This window comes from Convolutriloba macropyga, chromosome 12, assembly GCF_964194025.1.
Source record: "Convolutriloba macropyga chromosome 12, txConMacr16.3, whole genome shotgun sequence".
NCBI classification, from domain to species: domain Eukaryota; kingdom Metazoa; phylum Xenacoelomorpha; order Acoela; family Convolutidae; genus Convolutriloba; species Convolutriloba macropyga.
Window position 1 is genome coordinate 14711764 of NC_134479.1, and position 16649 is coordinate 14728412.

Sequence of the window (16649 nt, forward strand, 5' to 3'; positions counted from 1 at the left end):
ATGATTGAGGTGTGAAAAGTATGTTCACACCTCAGTCATTTCACCCCGATTTTAATCTCCATTAATTAAAATAGAATTAATTGAGGCTTAATTATCCTCAATTATAGGAAGCTAAAAATCGGGGTGAAACAATATAGGGTTTATATAATTGAGGGGTTAAATGATGTCGGGGTTAAAAAATCGGGGTTAAAATATAGGGGGTTAAAAGAATAGGGGTGAAAAAACAGGACACCCTTAGAACATTTATTGTTTCAATTAACTGAAATCATAAACTGACAAAATTGATTGACCGACAAATTCACAAAAAATATTTATTTCACTATCTTCCATTCGCTTGTCAACCTTGAACTGAGCGAGTCAGGTTAAGCAAGATTCCTCATGAAATGTGCCACATGGCTATTTATAGCTCTTAAAAGGGCCCTTTTGTCTGCAAACATTTCCTTCACTTTTTTAAAAAATCCATCTTAAAAATTAAATTGAGACTGTAAGTTAAGATCTCCATCCTGTGGACCGTATTTGAAATAAAAGAGCTATCGCGAAATTCTTTGAAGCCATTAAAAAGTTTTATCATAAAATTATCATTTATTTATATAAAGAGCAAAAAACAACAAAATGTCAGTCTAGTCTAAATCACGAAAAGTCATAATATCTATTTGCGACTGAAATTATCACAAATTTCGTTTAAAGTTGAGGTACTTGAGTGTCTGGAACAGCGCTAGAATTAGCGCTCTCGTTGCCCAACTTTGATTCCGGACACGAGCTAGAGTTGTTAATTTGTGACTCCGAGGTCCAGTACTCTGGTTTCGAAGCCTCGGCCAGCACAATCAAATTGCGATGAATTCTTTGTTGTATCAAATGAACAGCAAGTGCGTTTGGAAATCCACCTCCACTTTTTGTCCCGCATCTATTGCCATAGTCACTCAAAAGCCGTATCATTTGCGTGTTTTCGTTCAGTAGTTTATGCAGCTGTTCAAGTGTCGGACGCTTGTCAACATCGATTACGTAAAACGATGACATAACTTAATTCTTCAACCACTTTCCTAACAACAGTACGCCAAATCCCTCTTGATAAATTTAAGGGAAATTGTATATCGGAGAATTTGTTAAATTGTCAATTCGCTATTCAAGTTCAAATCTTAAAAAAACGTTCATTTATACGACACTTCGATCTCAAAATGGAACCAGACGTTCAGCACAAATAAGTGTTTCATTGAGAACAAATTGGATGAACAAAAATATATTTCTAATAGTTAGACCTCAAATAAATTAAAAGTCAAACTTAAGTTGCAAAAGAGTTGGCTTTATGCTTTGGGATGAAAAAATAGTTATCAGGAACCGGACCCAAAAGCATTTCTGTCAATTTAATCCAATCTTTACAATCTCCACTTGCCATTAAGGTTTCCAAGTCATTTCTTCCAAAATAGTTCGGAGGTCTCTCGTTTAACTTCTGAGGTAGAACTTCCAACAAGCCAACTGGAATATACCGGCACAGAAATGAAATCCATTCCAGTAAAAACTTCCTTGTTTTCTCAACTCCAACATCGTCAGAGCCCCAGTGTTCTAACCCAAATCGGACGTAATCTTTCAAAATGTCTAATCTTTCTGAGGCACTGATATCCCAGTGCCGTCTTTCCTTTATCTCCGTAAACACCCAGGGTTTAATGAGCGCCCCACGCGCTAGCATAACTCCAGATATTGATGGAAAGTTGGTTTTAATATTCTCGTAATCTACGAATGAAAAACAATCTCCATTTCCGAACAGTGGAATTGGATTTGCAGCCATCGCACATGTATTGATGTAATCCCAGTCTGCAAGCTTCGTATATCTATAACGGACAAAAAATATGTTGCAAGTAATTTCATACAGAAAAAGAGCCGCAGCAAAGCTGAAATTTTTATTAAATTTTCAAACTTGGCTATTCTTTTTTTTTGATGCGACTTGAGTTCTCAATTTTCAGGGCGGTAATCAACAAGAAGGCTAGGAAAGGTGCGTTTCCACATTACTTCGCGACCCCTCACGTCCAAATTATTCTGACCGATAAGCCAGAAGTAGAAGATAGAGACACAAACATGTCATGACGAAAGGATAGAAACAGAAACTTGATCTGTTTTATATTTACTATTCAGATCTCGAAATCACTAACTGTTTTCATCAAAATAGAAACATTTGCGTTCAAACAAGTAAAAACTATGAAAACAAGCCTTCAGAAATGTAAGACAAGAGGAAGAACCTACAACATTGAAACAGACCGCAGATTGCCAGTCAATAACTGCGAAATAAAATGGCGAGGACCTTAGTAAAAAAAAAAGAAAAACTATTCAAAAAAGTATTATTCAGATTTCAAAATTCTACCATTATTTTTAATTTCTATTTACAAACACTAATAATGTCATTCAAAAACATAAGACAGCCTCGGAGTTAACATTCTTAAATAGAATGCATTCTAAAATTTGAGTTTACATTCTCCTTTTGAATTTGATAAATGATAGTAGGCGTCATTTTATTGAGCGACGCGAGTCGCGTTGGCTATCAAACCAATGACCAGGAACCCATCAAGAATTCAGTAAAAAAAGACAAAGAACAAAAATTTAGCTGCTCAGCAGAAGTTTCCCAATAACTTCCATTGCCCATTGACTTCTCGGCAAATGATCAAATCAAATAGAAACAAAAATCTAAGACGACGAATTAAAAACATAACCGACTAGCGTGCGAAAAGTTTTCCTCAAACGACTAGTTGATATGTAATCTATTGCAGAATGCTCTAGTCGGAGAGGGCGAGAGGTTAGTTTGGATGAGTGAGAGGAGGCAGTTCCTCGGGAGGAAGTGAGACCAAGAATTTTACTATGGTGCTACAAATAATGTCATTAGTGATTTATATACCACTTTTAATATTTTAAAATGAAAAATGACACAAATTTCGTCAAACAACTTTTAATAGTAAACTGCGACTAAATGAGTTCAGTAGCTGAAAACTGTGAACAAGAGAGAAAATTGGATCACGCAAAACGTCATGGGCGTGAAAAACTCAAAAATGAAAACCCTCAAACAAAAATTTTGCATAAAGAATACACATGCTTACAAAAACTGCTTTAAAGCTCCGTTCGAGAACAATTTAGAACAGGCAGGACAAGTCTTAAATTACATTCCAATGAGTTGAATACATTAAAAATCTCCCCATCAATCTCATTTGATGAAACACCTTTGATAACAGAGATGAAACACCCAACATGCACGATAACCAAAACTACAAAAATGTTTTGAGAAACCTCCTTTACCAAGTTTCTTAAGAAAACAAATGGTGTCAAAGTAACCCTAAATAATACCTCCAAAAATAGCCGGCAGATTGCCGGAAAATAGCCACCGTAGACGCACATCGGAATTGAAACCGAAAAAGGAAAAAAGATAAAAATTGAGTCTTTTTTCATCAGTTTCAAAAAGTGTTCTCCTTCGTCGTGCAGTTTCAGTTAGATTCTTAAAGTATAATTAATTCAGCTTCTAAACTGAAAGCTATTAAGCTAAATAATAATGTCAGCTAGCAATTACTCTAATGAACTTTTATAACCTAATGCACTATGACTAAAGGACTCAAGTTTTATCGGCTTATCCCGTTTCTTTTGACTTCAACTGTATTCACTACATTGCGTAATTCAATGTGTGAATTTTCACCTGTTGAACTGAAAACCATAACTTGCACATAGTATTCATTTTGCTTTTTCAAAACAATCGTCAAAAACTCGAGGAAAAAACAGAGGTCAAATTGCAACAGATGAAACATGAACCCACTAATGTCGGAATAATTGCTCTCGAAAGACAGGCGGGTGGAAAAGCATTTGACCCCTCCGGGATTTGAACCATTGACCTCCAGATACTCAACCAGATGCACTGCCCACTCTCTTAACCGGCCCTTGTTTTTGGTATGCTCCAATTTTATATTAGGAACAAGCTTTACTTCGGAGTGAGAGCAAAAAAACATAGCAGGACAACTCCCGACATACAATTCAAAGAATTTTCATTGACTAAACAAAAAATTAGACCTACAGACTAAGTTAATTGAAAAACAATTTCAAAAAATCAGATAAAAACAAAAAAAGAATATTGATGTCAAAATGCCGCATGTAAACAAAAAATCACTAGCGAGAAATGGAAATTTGGTTCAAACAAAAAACAAGGCCTACCAGGAACTATGAATGAATTGTGGAAACCATTTAGAAAAAAATTCGATCCAAAAACTGGAAAAAACAGTAAAGATCAAAGTGAAATTGCCGCATGTGAACAAAAAACCACTAACGAGAAAGCGAATTTCTGTTTAAACACCGTTTTCTCACTCCACTTAAAAATAAGAGCCACGCCGCAAAATCACTCGCTTTTTCGCTCTACTTCCTGTTTCCGCGTGACCAAAATCACTACTCCAATTTGACTTAAAAAATCATGAAAATGTGTGAACAGATCCTTATCCTTACAAAAAGACAGCGCCCCGATACAATTCATATTCATTGAATTCTAAAAACCACAATGTCCGCAATAATAGCCGCTATCACTTCGTGGCTATCAAAAAAGAACTTCTCCAATACTCCTCTTCGAGTCGTAAAAAGACAGCGCCCCAATACAATTCAAATTCTTTGAATTGTAAAAAACCAAGAGCACCGCAATATAGCTCCGCTCAGCTTTCAGCTTTGCAGCTATAGAAAGGATATATTATAAAGGTGGTATATTATAAAGATTACCTTTGTTCTCTACTGCGCCCATGTAGTGTGATCAAATTCACTCTAGTCTCTTTTTTGAGCCTGTAGATGAGTTTATGTGCAATGTTGTTGTCCATTTTAACTCCAGTCCTAAGCTTGACAGTGCATGGCAGTTCCGACGCATACATGACTCCGTTGACCATGTCAATAACTCTCCGGGGGTGAGAAATGAGAGCACTTCCAGCTCCCTTCTGGTAAATCAGATCTATTGGACAACCCATGTTAATGTCGACGAAATCTACATCGTAGATGTCTTTGTGAGTGCCTAGGAATTCAGCTGCTTTTACTATCTGATCAACATTGGGTGCACAAAGCTGAACTCCGAACAAGTCCTCGCTTTCATGGCGCCTCAAAAGTGCGTGCTCCGAGAACCCACCTAGAACATTGGTATATAAAACTAATGTTGAATGAAATGTTTTCGAACGACTGGTGGGTGATCGCTTCTACACTAGCCTGTTAAATTGCTGCGTTTTTCTACACCAAAAAAGTTGATCTTCAATTCTTTTTACCCAACAAAAGTGTTTTGAAAATGTCTTTACATTATTCTCCCGACCATTGTGTTTTGAGATCTCCTCATAAAAAACGAATTGTGAAAGATTTAGCAGGAAAACCGCCAACGCTGGGGCCTCTGACAATTTCTATTTTGTTCCTCATGCACTACCCTATGACATGAGAAAACATTCCACAAACAATAGGTAGCCGAAGTGACGTCTCGAATTTTTTTAAATAAGAAATGACATAAACAAAATTCTCGCTGGGTCAACCACACCACACCACTCCGCGCTAGCTCAACCACACCACAGGGGTCCGCTGTCAGGACCTCCAGGCCATTGGTTTCGAAGCCGAGTATCTCCTTTCTGTGCGCAAGGGTAGTGGGACATTTAAGGAGCCAGTGCTCTAAATTCTTGTCATCTTCTTTGCAGAGATCACAAATGGGGTCCTTCCGTGGGTTCAGATGATTGTAGGCAACCAGCAGAGTGCTTGGGTTCAGCAGATGATTGTAGGCAACCAGCAGAGTAGAGTGACCCGCTCTTAGCTGGGCTATTATCACAGCTTCTTTGCGGGATTTCAGGAACTCTTAATCGCTTTTGGAGCCATACCCGCAATATGTCGGAGCTTACCGTTGTTGTTCCGCTTTTCCGTCTTTGAAACTCCTATGGATGTGTGCCGCGGCAGAAGCAAAGGATGCGGGTTTGGGTTCATGGTCCGTCATTTGCGAACTTGTCTGCCATCTCGTTTCCCGGAATCTCTGAGTGGCCAGGGATCCATTGAATAAGTATCGTGATCCCATTTTTGTCCAGCGATTGTTGGATCCGTGACGTGCAGACTGCAAAGTTATCTAGGCCTTCCATTAGTAACTGACTATCAGTACACACTAAGACCCTTTTGTTTTCGAAGTTCGCTTCAGCCCCGTTGACCGCCGCTGGCAGAGCATTTCTCTCTTCCTCGAATGAAGATGTCAGTTTTCGTCCACTCGTTTGGATAACATGCAGTTCTGTAGAGTTTTTTATTTCGCCTGAGGTGATTACCGCGGCTGATCCTCCATTTATACAGCCCTCAACTGCGGATTCATACTGATCCATAAGTGTATGTAACTGTCAAAATTCCACGAAGCGAAAAGATCCTTGAGGGCCTGATTGGCAACGCAATTGTCTACTCTGTTGTTTCGCCCACCCTGCACTAAACCGTCTAATCTGCATCAGGTGTTGACCATGGTTCATTCTTGTATGGCCCCAGTTTTTCTCCGCTTTCGATGTCGGTCATAGAGCTCAGCAACCCTTGGTCTCTGGTTTTCCAATATAGCCGCTTTGTTCTCTTCTGTTGCTGCTCGGCGCGGGTGGTTAACAGGTAGGCGTAGCGCTTCCTCATATGATATGGCTATCAGCCTGTTACTGTTCTCTCTGTACGAGCATACTCCGGACTCGCTTCCAAGAGCATCCAGTGGCGTGGAGGCTGCTTGTCCAGTGACCTTTCTTAGTGCAAACTCTGAACCGCTTCCAGTTACTGGAACTGTATTGGCGAGAGCCACGGTTGATACACTGGAGCAGCATAATCCACTGCGCTGCGTTGCAGTAATCGGAAGATTCTCTTCATCCCTTCTTTCTTCCAGCCCGTTCCTGGCTGTTAGGCCCGCAACGACATTACTTCGGTTCTTTACTTCTTCGCCTCTTCTTGAACGTGATACTTACCGGACCGAGTCCTGTCAATATGTATTCCGAGAAACTTTGAATACTCAGCATACACCATTTCCTTGCCATAAATTATTGCTTTTGTTCTCCGCTTCGCATCTCTCGACCAGTGGGAAAAGAAGGATAGTTCACACTTTGCAGCGTTCAGGAGCATTTTGCTGTCCTTGCTCCACTGTGTGACATGGTCAATATACGATTGGATTTTGCTTAGGGCTTTCTCTTTGTCGTGGTCGCTAGCCCAAACTGAGATATCGTCTATGTACATTACAGCAGTGTCTGAAAGTTCTTCGGAAATAAGTTTGAGGAACAGCAGAAACAGAATAGGAGCCAGTACTGATCCTTGTGGGACCCATTGCCGGAGGGTGCGTCTATTTCCTAGTACGTTGCGGTACCGCACCTGGCCTTGTCTGTTTCTCCGAAAACTAGCAATCCATCTTATGATCTTGATCGGTATCATATGCTTGTTCATAGTCCAGAGTAGCTTATCTCTCCACACTCTGTCGTATGGCTGGGAGAAGTCAAAATGTGCTAAAACTGTCCTCTCTAGTTTCTTCCGCTCGAAACTGTCGTTTATGCACTGGCAAAATTTGTATGATGTGGCCTTCGCACCATCGTTTCTTCCTCCCGCCGCATTGGAGCTTCGAAAGGATCTCCTTATCAATGAGGAACACCATACGGCTGTACAACATCTTTTCCATCAATATCGCGAGCAGTCCACTTCACTCAAACTTGTATTAATGAGTCGCAGCAATTGTTGTTTGGCTCTCGGTCCCAGAGCTGTGAGAAATGCTGGAGGCATATCATCAGGTCCAGGTGCTCCATTTTTCATGTTTTATCGCCTTTTCCAGCTCTCTCATACTGAAGTCAATTACGCTTTCACCGTCTACGTTGGGCGCTCTGAGCATGTTTGGCCAAACCTGTTGATCACACGCTCGCTTTTGGTGAAGTTGAGTTTGCTCGCTTTTACGTAATGCGACATGAAGATATCCGCTTTCCGAGAATCATCTATGACATTTCATCAATTGTGGGAGAGCTAGATTGGGCTGGCACTGCTCTGAACCTCCGCTCAGGGATTTATCTACTCGCCAAACATTGTAGGGGTTGGCTTCTTGTTCTAGACCGTCCACAAAGTCATGCCTAGCCTTTTTTTGCCCGTGAGCAAGCGTTCTTGATTTCGCTACATGCTTCGATCCATTCCTTCCTTTTCGTAGACTTGGCGTCGCAGCACGGTTCTTTTTTTTCACGGGCAGCTTAACTTCACAAGACAGCCATGGTTTTTTTCTTTTTCGCAGGCTTGGTCTTTCTTTAACTAGTACTATTCGCTACCCTTCGTTCATCTCGTGCACCGATCCTTTTAGAGCCGAAGCAAGGTTTCTCTTTCTACTTCTTCTCTGAAACCTTTCAATCGGCCCGTTCGTCATTCCACCTTGCAGGACGGTATGGTTTTGTAGCTTCATTGTCTCAGCGCTGGCTTTAACACTCATTATGCAAGGCAGGTGATCAGATCCCCCAATCTCGATACCTACATGCCATTGTATCCGTTCGATAACGTCAGGTGAACTGAGTCCGCCTGTAGCCCGATTGATCCTGGTAGAGCCTTCAATGTTCGCAGAAGGCATATTCGTATCCGATATCCACTCCTCAATTCAGTGTCCTCTGCTGTCTGGAGGTTGACGTTCGTCCATTAGTATTGATTGCGCGTTCAGGTCACCAACCACCATACAGTTATCTCCTGTAGCAATGTGAGATAAAACCAACTCTTCCTCACCAGGTTGGCGGTTTGAAGGAATATAGACGTTAGACGAAGTGATCCATGTCTTTCTATGCAGCCTGACTTGTATGGCTGACACTTCAATGAGTCCAATTGTCGTCTTCCGCTCGGGCATTTTCTGAAATGCTATGTCATCCTTTACTAGAGTCAATAAACCGCCACCGCGGCCTTGCTCCCGATCTGCTCGAATTACGCTGTAGCCTCTAAGTTGGCACTTTCTCGGAGGGTCGGTGCTTCGATTCGTGAATCAGGGCAACGTCAATCCCTTCTTTGTTCAGGAACACTTAAAGCTTTGTTCCAATCCCGTAAGCGTTCCAGTGCATCACTTTGAGTGACTCTTGCCTTTTGTCTTCTGGTGGGCACTTCATCAGGATCGACCAGTGGAGCGGGAATGACAGTTCTCACACTCCCATGGCTGCCCTGAGTAATTGGACTGCTTCCTTTCTTGATATGCCAGTTTTGATCAGGCACATTTTATGTCAAGGTTTGAGTCAGAGTCTAGACACCAATCGCGACGTTCCTCTGGCAATCGTTTTCTTGCATTGGCGGCACGTTGCTTTTCTTTGTTTTCGTGGCTTTGGGCAGCAGGTGCCAACGAAGTTCTTATCCCATTGTCCATCATGGCCCAATTCAGTGCAGTCCCAATGGACCCACTTTCTGCAGCTGTTACAATTGACTGGCCTTTGTCTGTCTGTGATGCACTCTCTGCGAAGCGAGCAGTTCCAGCTTGGTCCCGGGTTGCTTTTGATGTCTACTGCGGACAGCAATAAGATCCAGGTGATGCCAGGTGAAAGGTTGCTCAGGATAGCCACTGGCTCTCTATCCCGAGCTTCCGAAAACCCGAGCCAAAATTCCCTTGTGGTAACACGTCTTTGTTTGTGTCCGTTGGTTTTCTGGATCGCCGCAATGAGGCCGAACACATCGATCCAGAACATTAGGTAGCCAAAGAGGCGTCTAGAAATTATTAAACATACCCGGCAGATTGCCGGAAAATAGCCGCCGTTGATTCCAATAAGCATGACTGGGATTGAAATAACAGAAGATATTGAAAAAAAAAAGATTTTCGTACAAAAACATTTTTTTAAGTCCGATTTATTTTGATGGCATTTCGTAGTTGAACATACTTCTGTTTCTTAGAGAGAGGCTACAGGGGCTACTATCAATAACAATCAGCATTAGAGAGAGGTAACTAATACTTATAGGACCGACGTTCAAATAGCGGGCATCTAAAATTTGGCTTTATGGGTTTATCCCGTTTCTATTTCTGACTTCAATTTTTTATACTGACTGTTCATTTTGAATTGCTTTGCTGAGCAACTGATGTTCAAAATCACTTTTAGCAGAATGAGAGAAGAGAGAAACTAGCCTAGAGAAGTCAAAAAGATTTCACGCAAAATGTTGAAAAGGCGGTAAAATGAGGTAAAGCGAAACATTTTTTTATTCGACGAAGTAAAAAAACATTGCAGGACAAGTCCTGAAATACAATCCAAGCAATTGAATGAAAGACAGATCTAATGAACCTGACCAGCAGATCAATTGAACAATCCCAGCCAACAAGACAAAATCTCAAAAGTTGAGAAACTAAAAGAATCAAACAAACTAACCAAAAAAATCGATCATTAACTCAAGCAAAAACCTTGAAAGAGATGAATCTGCCACTAAAAGTAGATAAACTGGACAAATATGACGAATGTATCAAGAAACTGAGAAGAGAAAATTTAAAGAAAATTTCCAAAAATAGGGCTCTAAAAAAGTCAAAACATTTTTTTGACTCTGGAGTTTTGTTTTGTAAAACGTCTGCAACATATAAAAAGTTTCGGTGGCCAGTAAAGATAGTTAAACTCAGAGAATGACAAGAAAAAATCAAAAATTTTGAAAAAAATCAAAAACTTTAAATTGCAAGTTTTATTTAAAAAATTCCCTACAATTGCAAAATTAAAAAATTGGAAACTATTTTATTGCCCCTAGAAACTATGTATTAACGTACTAGCAAAATTGTTTGAAAATTTGAAAAAATTAGTATAAATTACCGTGTTTATGTTTGGAGTAGCAATAGATAAAGCGCTTAAAGTGGCCGTAAAAAACAAATACGTCTTGCAAAGGACCTTTATCAACTTTGATAAACCTCAATTTCAGACTGGTCTAACAAAAAATCCAAAAAATGACGAAAAAGTGCTAAAAATTTCATTTTTTTAGGCTCAAAAACTCCCAAAAATGACCTTTTAACCTTTAATTACGGCCTTCCCAGTAGTTTCACCACTCTGAGTACTTGAGGGACTACTAAACGCGGGCCTCTAATGAAACTTGATGCCCGCTGAGCTTTACCTGTTTATCCCGTTTTGAAAGCTCAAAGACATGAAAACAGGTGTGAAAACATCTTACAAAAATTAAAAAAAAGACAGAGCACCAATACAATCCAATTCTTGGATTCTAAAAAAATAGGAGCGCTATAATAGCCGGCTGAGAAGATGAGGGCGGCTATTAATTAGAAATGAAGTCAGAAATTCCCGTTCTCACGTTGGCCAGTTTCGAATATCTTGGTCTGGTTTGGAAAAAAAAGTTTCTTTTTGTATTTCTCGCGCATTTTAAAACGAAGCTTGTTCTAATTTGGCGTCTAGAAATTTTTAATGAGAATTGAAGTCAGTTCTCTCGTTGGTCAGTTTTGATTATCTTGGTCTGTTTTTTTTAAAAAAAAACGTTTTTTTTTTGCGTTTCTCGAGCAATTTTAAACAAAGCCTTTTCTAATTTGGTTATGTTTCAGCCGGATTCGAAAACTATACTTAAGTCAACTTCTAAGACGACGGCTATTAAGCTTAATACTAATGCCAGCTAGCACTCACTCTAATAAAATTTGAACATAACCGACTAACGTCGGGCGAATTGCTCCCAAACGACCGGCGAGCGGTTAGATTCGACAGTAGCTAACCACCGTTTAGTGAGGTTAGCTTTAGCTCAATTGAAGGGCGTGAGGTGAGCGCAGCGGGTGGGGTGGTGCACCGGAGGGGGGTGGGGCTGAGGGGGGGGACGATGGGAGAAGGGGGTCCTTTCCGAAGGGCCTTTAAGTCTTGAACAATGCTCCAGGGTGGGGATTTTAGGGGGGCTCATGTGGGGGGGGGTCATGTTTGTGGTTGTGGGGGGTCAATTTATAAGAACCGATCTTCACACGATAAGTAGAAATCTCCAAAAGTTTCTGTGAATCGCATACTTGTAGACAAGCAAGATGAAAGGCTCTGAGAGCACTTAATGCCCGCTGGGCGCTGCCTGTTTATCCGGTTTTTTGAAGACAACTAGTTCAAACGAAAAATCGGTCAAGCGAAAAATCGCATAAAAAGACCAACAGGACTCATGTAATTGCTACAAACTTCCTTTGAGAGCAATTAATAACCTAATGCAAAATGACCGGGCTTTATCGGTTTATTAAGTTTCTTTTGATGCTCCTTTGACCATGACCATGTTCATTACATTGCGTAATTCAATGAGTAAAAAAGTTAAAAAGTACCCAGTTGATACATTGAGTGAGGTAAGTCAGGAGTCGAGCGTAAAAGTCGCGTCGTATGTAAAACAAATAGTGATAGAGAAGAAAAATGAAACTTATATTCATTTAGGCCCCCCAGCCAATAACCCATAATAAAAATGACCATACCAATTAATTCTACTAATCATTTTGAAACAACAAAAGAGCAAAAATAACATGAGAAACAACCAGAGATAAGGTACAAACAGAGAACAGTGGAAGAGAAAAAAGGGGCAAAAAAAATTAATACCAAATTCTTCATAAAAAATGTCACCTCCCGACAATTATTCAATGAACCCTTTTAAAAACTCTACCCAAAACAAGTCAGGAAAAAACCAAACAACAAAAAAGGAATAAGACCAAAAAAAACAAGAAAAATATAAATTTATGACAAATAATTCAGAAGAAACTAAGATGTATAAGCTTGAACTGTGAAATAGCACTAACCTGAAACGAAAACCGGTCAAACTTGAATAAACTACCCCGTTTTTTAAACAAACAACTGGAAAATGAAATCTATCAAATCGAAAGATTACCTTAACCTCAAAAACAACTAAGTTGAACCAAAAAGCTCCCATGATACTATAAAAAATGAAGAAGATTACAAAAACTGCTAAAATCGCGTCTAACAGGGCAAAAATTGCACCGAAACGTCTAACATTTATTCAAATAGTCAAAAAGCGCAACCCGACCCAAAAAATTGATCATCAGGCGACGATAAGTGATAGGTATTAGTTAGTAGTTAAGGCTTCAGGGTTATCCCCAGGATTCAGACCCATATTGGGGGTCCATAATTTGTTCAAGTTCAGTTTCTGCCGGTTATTGGAGTGGCCTTAGCCAATTCTCTATACATTTATTATAGTAGTCATACTTGTTAATTTTTCTTTCATTTGTTGTACTTGAAATTAACCAATCAAATTGTTTGGTCAATAAAATTCAAGTATTCCGCTAGAATTCTTATTTTATCTGACTCCGCTAAACGCCCATTCGGCTTGAATTCCTACCTCCAATTATCTCAGATTGTTGAAACCAATCAGTTCCATCTCGTGTGCGCATGAAAGTTACAGCCTTAATTACAACTGAATACTTTTCAATTAGTTTCTTTTCCTATTCATATAGATCTGGAACCGTCAGAGCGTCTCATTTAGGCGTACCTTTAATGATGTCATCAGCTAGGGCCATTTCACCACACGTCACGTCAACTCCAAGAGTTTTACACACACGTCTGTAGGGAAGATTGCCTACTGTGGTCAGAGGTGCTAGGTAAAGCTTGTCAGCGAAGTCTATCCTTTTGATTTCCTCAATGCGTAGCTTCACATCTTTTTGGTCTTCTATCTCCAGGAAATCAAACTGAAATGGCCCTTTCTGACTATACATAAACAGAGATCCGTAGTATTGAACTATCACAAATGAAAGTTGTAATAATTACCCGTTCTTGATTTGGGTCTACTTTTGCTTTCTCCTGTTGCAATCGTTGCATATAATCTGCTGTCTTTGACAAATTAACGTTATTCTTGCGCAAGCTTTGAAGCAAAGGTCGAGGAGTCAAATTTTTGCAGTGGCTAGAAACTTTTTTCAAACAAGTGTGTCCAAAATGTTTAGCATCTGAATTCTTTTCCAGTTCCAATGCATCATCTGCAGCTGTATCATCTTCAATTTTCCCATTCAGTTCTTTGTTAGGAGATAAAGTATACTGCTTTGCATCAACACCATTTATTAAAACACCAGCGGCGGGCTTAATTACACATCCATGTTTGCAGACATTGAGGAGGCCATCTAAATGAGCAGCAGCGAAACGACAGGTGAGGCCGGAAGAACAATAGCCAACACTACTAAAAACTGGACACTCTTCAAAAATGTCTGGCAACTTGGTATCCAAATACCCATTCAATTCATCTTCTGTGTGCAAATTTTGGCAGCCGTCATACGAGCATTTCTCAACAGAGTACAAATTAGGGCATGGCTTTTTTGTGCGTTGCACCATGTAGAAATCTCGCTTTTTATTTTGACCTCTGTTCTTCTTTGGCTTCTTGCTAGGTGGAGGACTGTCGCTCTTTTGGTCGTGTTCGACGACCTCATCTACACGCTTGTCGATGCTTTTGAAAACATGTCTCTCTATGATAAACTCTGGTTTCACCGGCGCCTCAGCTTTTGTTGCTTTGATATTCTTATCAGCCATCCGACATAAATTCGGATCAACAAGCTCTGAAAACAAAATCACGCCTGAAAACAACATCAAAGAATTGAAAAACTCAACTGAAAAAGAACAATCGCAGCACCACCTTAAAAAATTTTAAGTAGAACCAAATATAACACTCCTAACATCGAGAGACGATTTTTGCACTCTGCTTCTATAAGACATGACGATGAAATCAGAGTTCGAAAACGTTCGTATGAAAGTTTTTAATTGACGATCCTATTTTAAATTTTGATCAAGATTATTCTAGAAGCAGAACGCAAAAATCGTCATCCATATAACACTCCTAACATAAAAATCGAGAGACACCTAAATGTAAAACCAACGCATAAGGGTGCACCTGTCGCAACTGCGAACACCGTTAACAGCACGTTCCAGGGGTAATGAGTGTGAAATTTGCAATAGATGGCTCCACGCAAAATTTCAACGTATCAGTAACACAGAAAACGCTATCATGGAAAACCAGATCTGGTTGTGTTCATTGTGCCGTAAAAAAGATAAGACTGACATTAACCATTCGTCCGAAACATAACCTTTTCTACGATATCTTAAAGATATTGTGAGAACGGTTAGGGATGACACCAAAGAGCTTTTAGATAAGGTCAATAACTTCCGTCCAAATCTTCAAGCTACATTAGAAACCAAGGATGCAAAAAAAACAATTTGCCATATCTTGACATGTCAAGTAATGTATAATCGGAGGGTACACATGTCACACGTATGTACATATGTCACACGTATGTAAAAAAAGGTGTACTAAAAACCTTGGGTTTCAAGGTCAAAGATTTAGTTTAAATTTTAATTTATTACTTGATTAATGACTGACACAATCTTGATAGGCGTCGACAGATTGAAATAAAACAAAGCTCGCGCTTCGAGCAATACTAACAATTGTGATATATCAGTATTTACTTGGTTAATTTACCACGGTGATAGAACCGATATTGGGTATGGACAAAACTGAGGATAAAACTCATTCATTGAACAATAAACCTACCTTCAGAGTTAATCACTCAATTAGATCTTCATTTATTTGAAACCATTCTCTTGTGCTTTTATCTACTTATTAATTAAACTTCAATCCTTGTATTTTAAACAAGTACCACGCTCAATTACAAAAGATAATACATATTGCGCTGGGGCGGCTGCTATAGTGGCGACAGAGATGGGATACCAGAAGCAACTATACCAGAATAGCTATACCAGAAGCAGCGCTGAGCATAGACGAAACAATTACGAAAGTAGAGCGCGTTCACAAACACCGGGAGGTGAGAACAGAAGCCGAGATCGATCGCACGAGAGTCGTGCCGAGCAGTCGAAGGCAGCGGTGAGTTTCGAGAAAGAAAAATGTCGCCGTTGCTGTCAGCGAAACCATTCATCCAGGGAATGCAAAAATTGTTTCGAATGTGGGAGCCCAAATCACTTCAAATGAAATTGTCCGTATTTAAACGAGAACCAGTGGGAAATCGCAGGGCTTCATTTTCAGCCGAGTACGTTAAATTCTTGCGTGGCGGAAACGGCCCAGTGGAGGCGTTGTTTGCAAATAAAATGATAAAAGACAAATTGATAATGGCCTTAGTTGATAGTGGAAGTAGTGTTAATATTATAAGCGACACACTCTTCACGCAATTGGGGGAACCGAGCCAGATCAGAATGTGCAACAAAAATTTAATAGCTGCCAACAACGGGAAAAAGCCTATAATGGGGTCAGCAGATATTCAAGTTCAACTTCAGAAATTTACATGTGATATAAAAGTTAAATTTCTAGTGACCAGAATTGAGATAACGCCTTGTTTATTAGGCATGGAATTCTTGTACAATTTTGACTGTATTTTAAATCTCAGAAAAAAACGAACTTTTTTGCGGGGCAATTGGGAAAACATTACAATTGTCCCCATCCCAACGAAGTAATAAGAATCTGTTTTTAATTGCTGCTGAGGATCACGAATTACCTCGTTGCTGCGAGGGTTTCATTAAATTCAAAATTATCGATGAAGAAGGTAACATAACACAGCAAACAGAAATTATAGTCGAACCCATGAAAGAGTTTGAAGACAAATCACACCTATTAACAGCGAGATCACTGAATGACATGGTTGATGATGTCGTATGGGTTCGAGTTCTGAACCCTACATTGGAACCAAAGAAAGTTTACAAAAATGCGAGAATCGCAGGTGCGGAAAACATTGAAAAAATTTTAAGAGTAAAACAAAATAATCCCGACAATAATAAAAA

At 39.7% G+C, this 16649-nt stretch overlaps 1 protein-coding gene across 1 annotated transcript; it reads right to left on the minus strand.

Annotated features, from left to right (window-relative positions):
* Positions 1 to 1221: 1221 nt before the first annotated feature.
* On the minus strand, positions 1222 to 14444 carry LOC142350909 (tRNA-dihydrouridine(47) synthase [NAD(P)(+)]-like). The gene is made up of 4 exons (XM_075402920.1): positions 13647 to 14444; positions 13372 to 13567; positions 4726 to 5119; positions 1222 to 1826 (listed from the first exon to the last, which is right to left on the minus strand). Exons 1-4 carry the CDS (start codon positions 14394 to 14396, stop codon positions 1280 to 1282), a joined length of 1887 nt encoding a protein of 628 aa, XP_075259035.1. The 5' UTR covers positions 14397 to 14444; the 3' UTR covers positions 1222 to 1279.
* Positions 14445 to 16649: the final 2205 nt, after the last annotated feature.

What these genes read in the sequence shown, in the direction of transcription:
- LOC142350909 (XM_075402920.1), bottom strand. Translation starts at nt 14,396, where the DNA reads ATGGCTGATAAGAATATCAAAGCAACAAAAGCTGAGGCGCCGGTGAAA. An exon ending in TAGACCCAAATCAAGAACGG is followed by an intron (nt 13,568 to 13,646) that starts GTAATTATTACA and finishes GGGCCATTTCAG; the next exon opens with TTTGATTTCCTGGAGATAGA. An exon ending in AGCTGATGACATCATTAAAG is followed by an intron (nt 5,120 to 13,371) that starts GTACGCCTAAAT and finishes CCAATGTTCTAG; the next exon opens with GTGGGTTCTCGGAGCACGCA.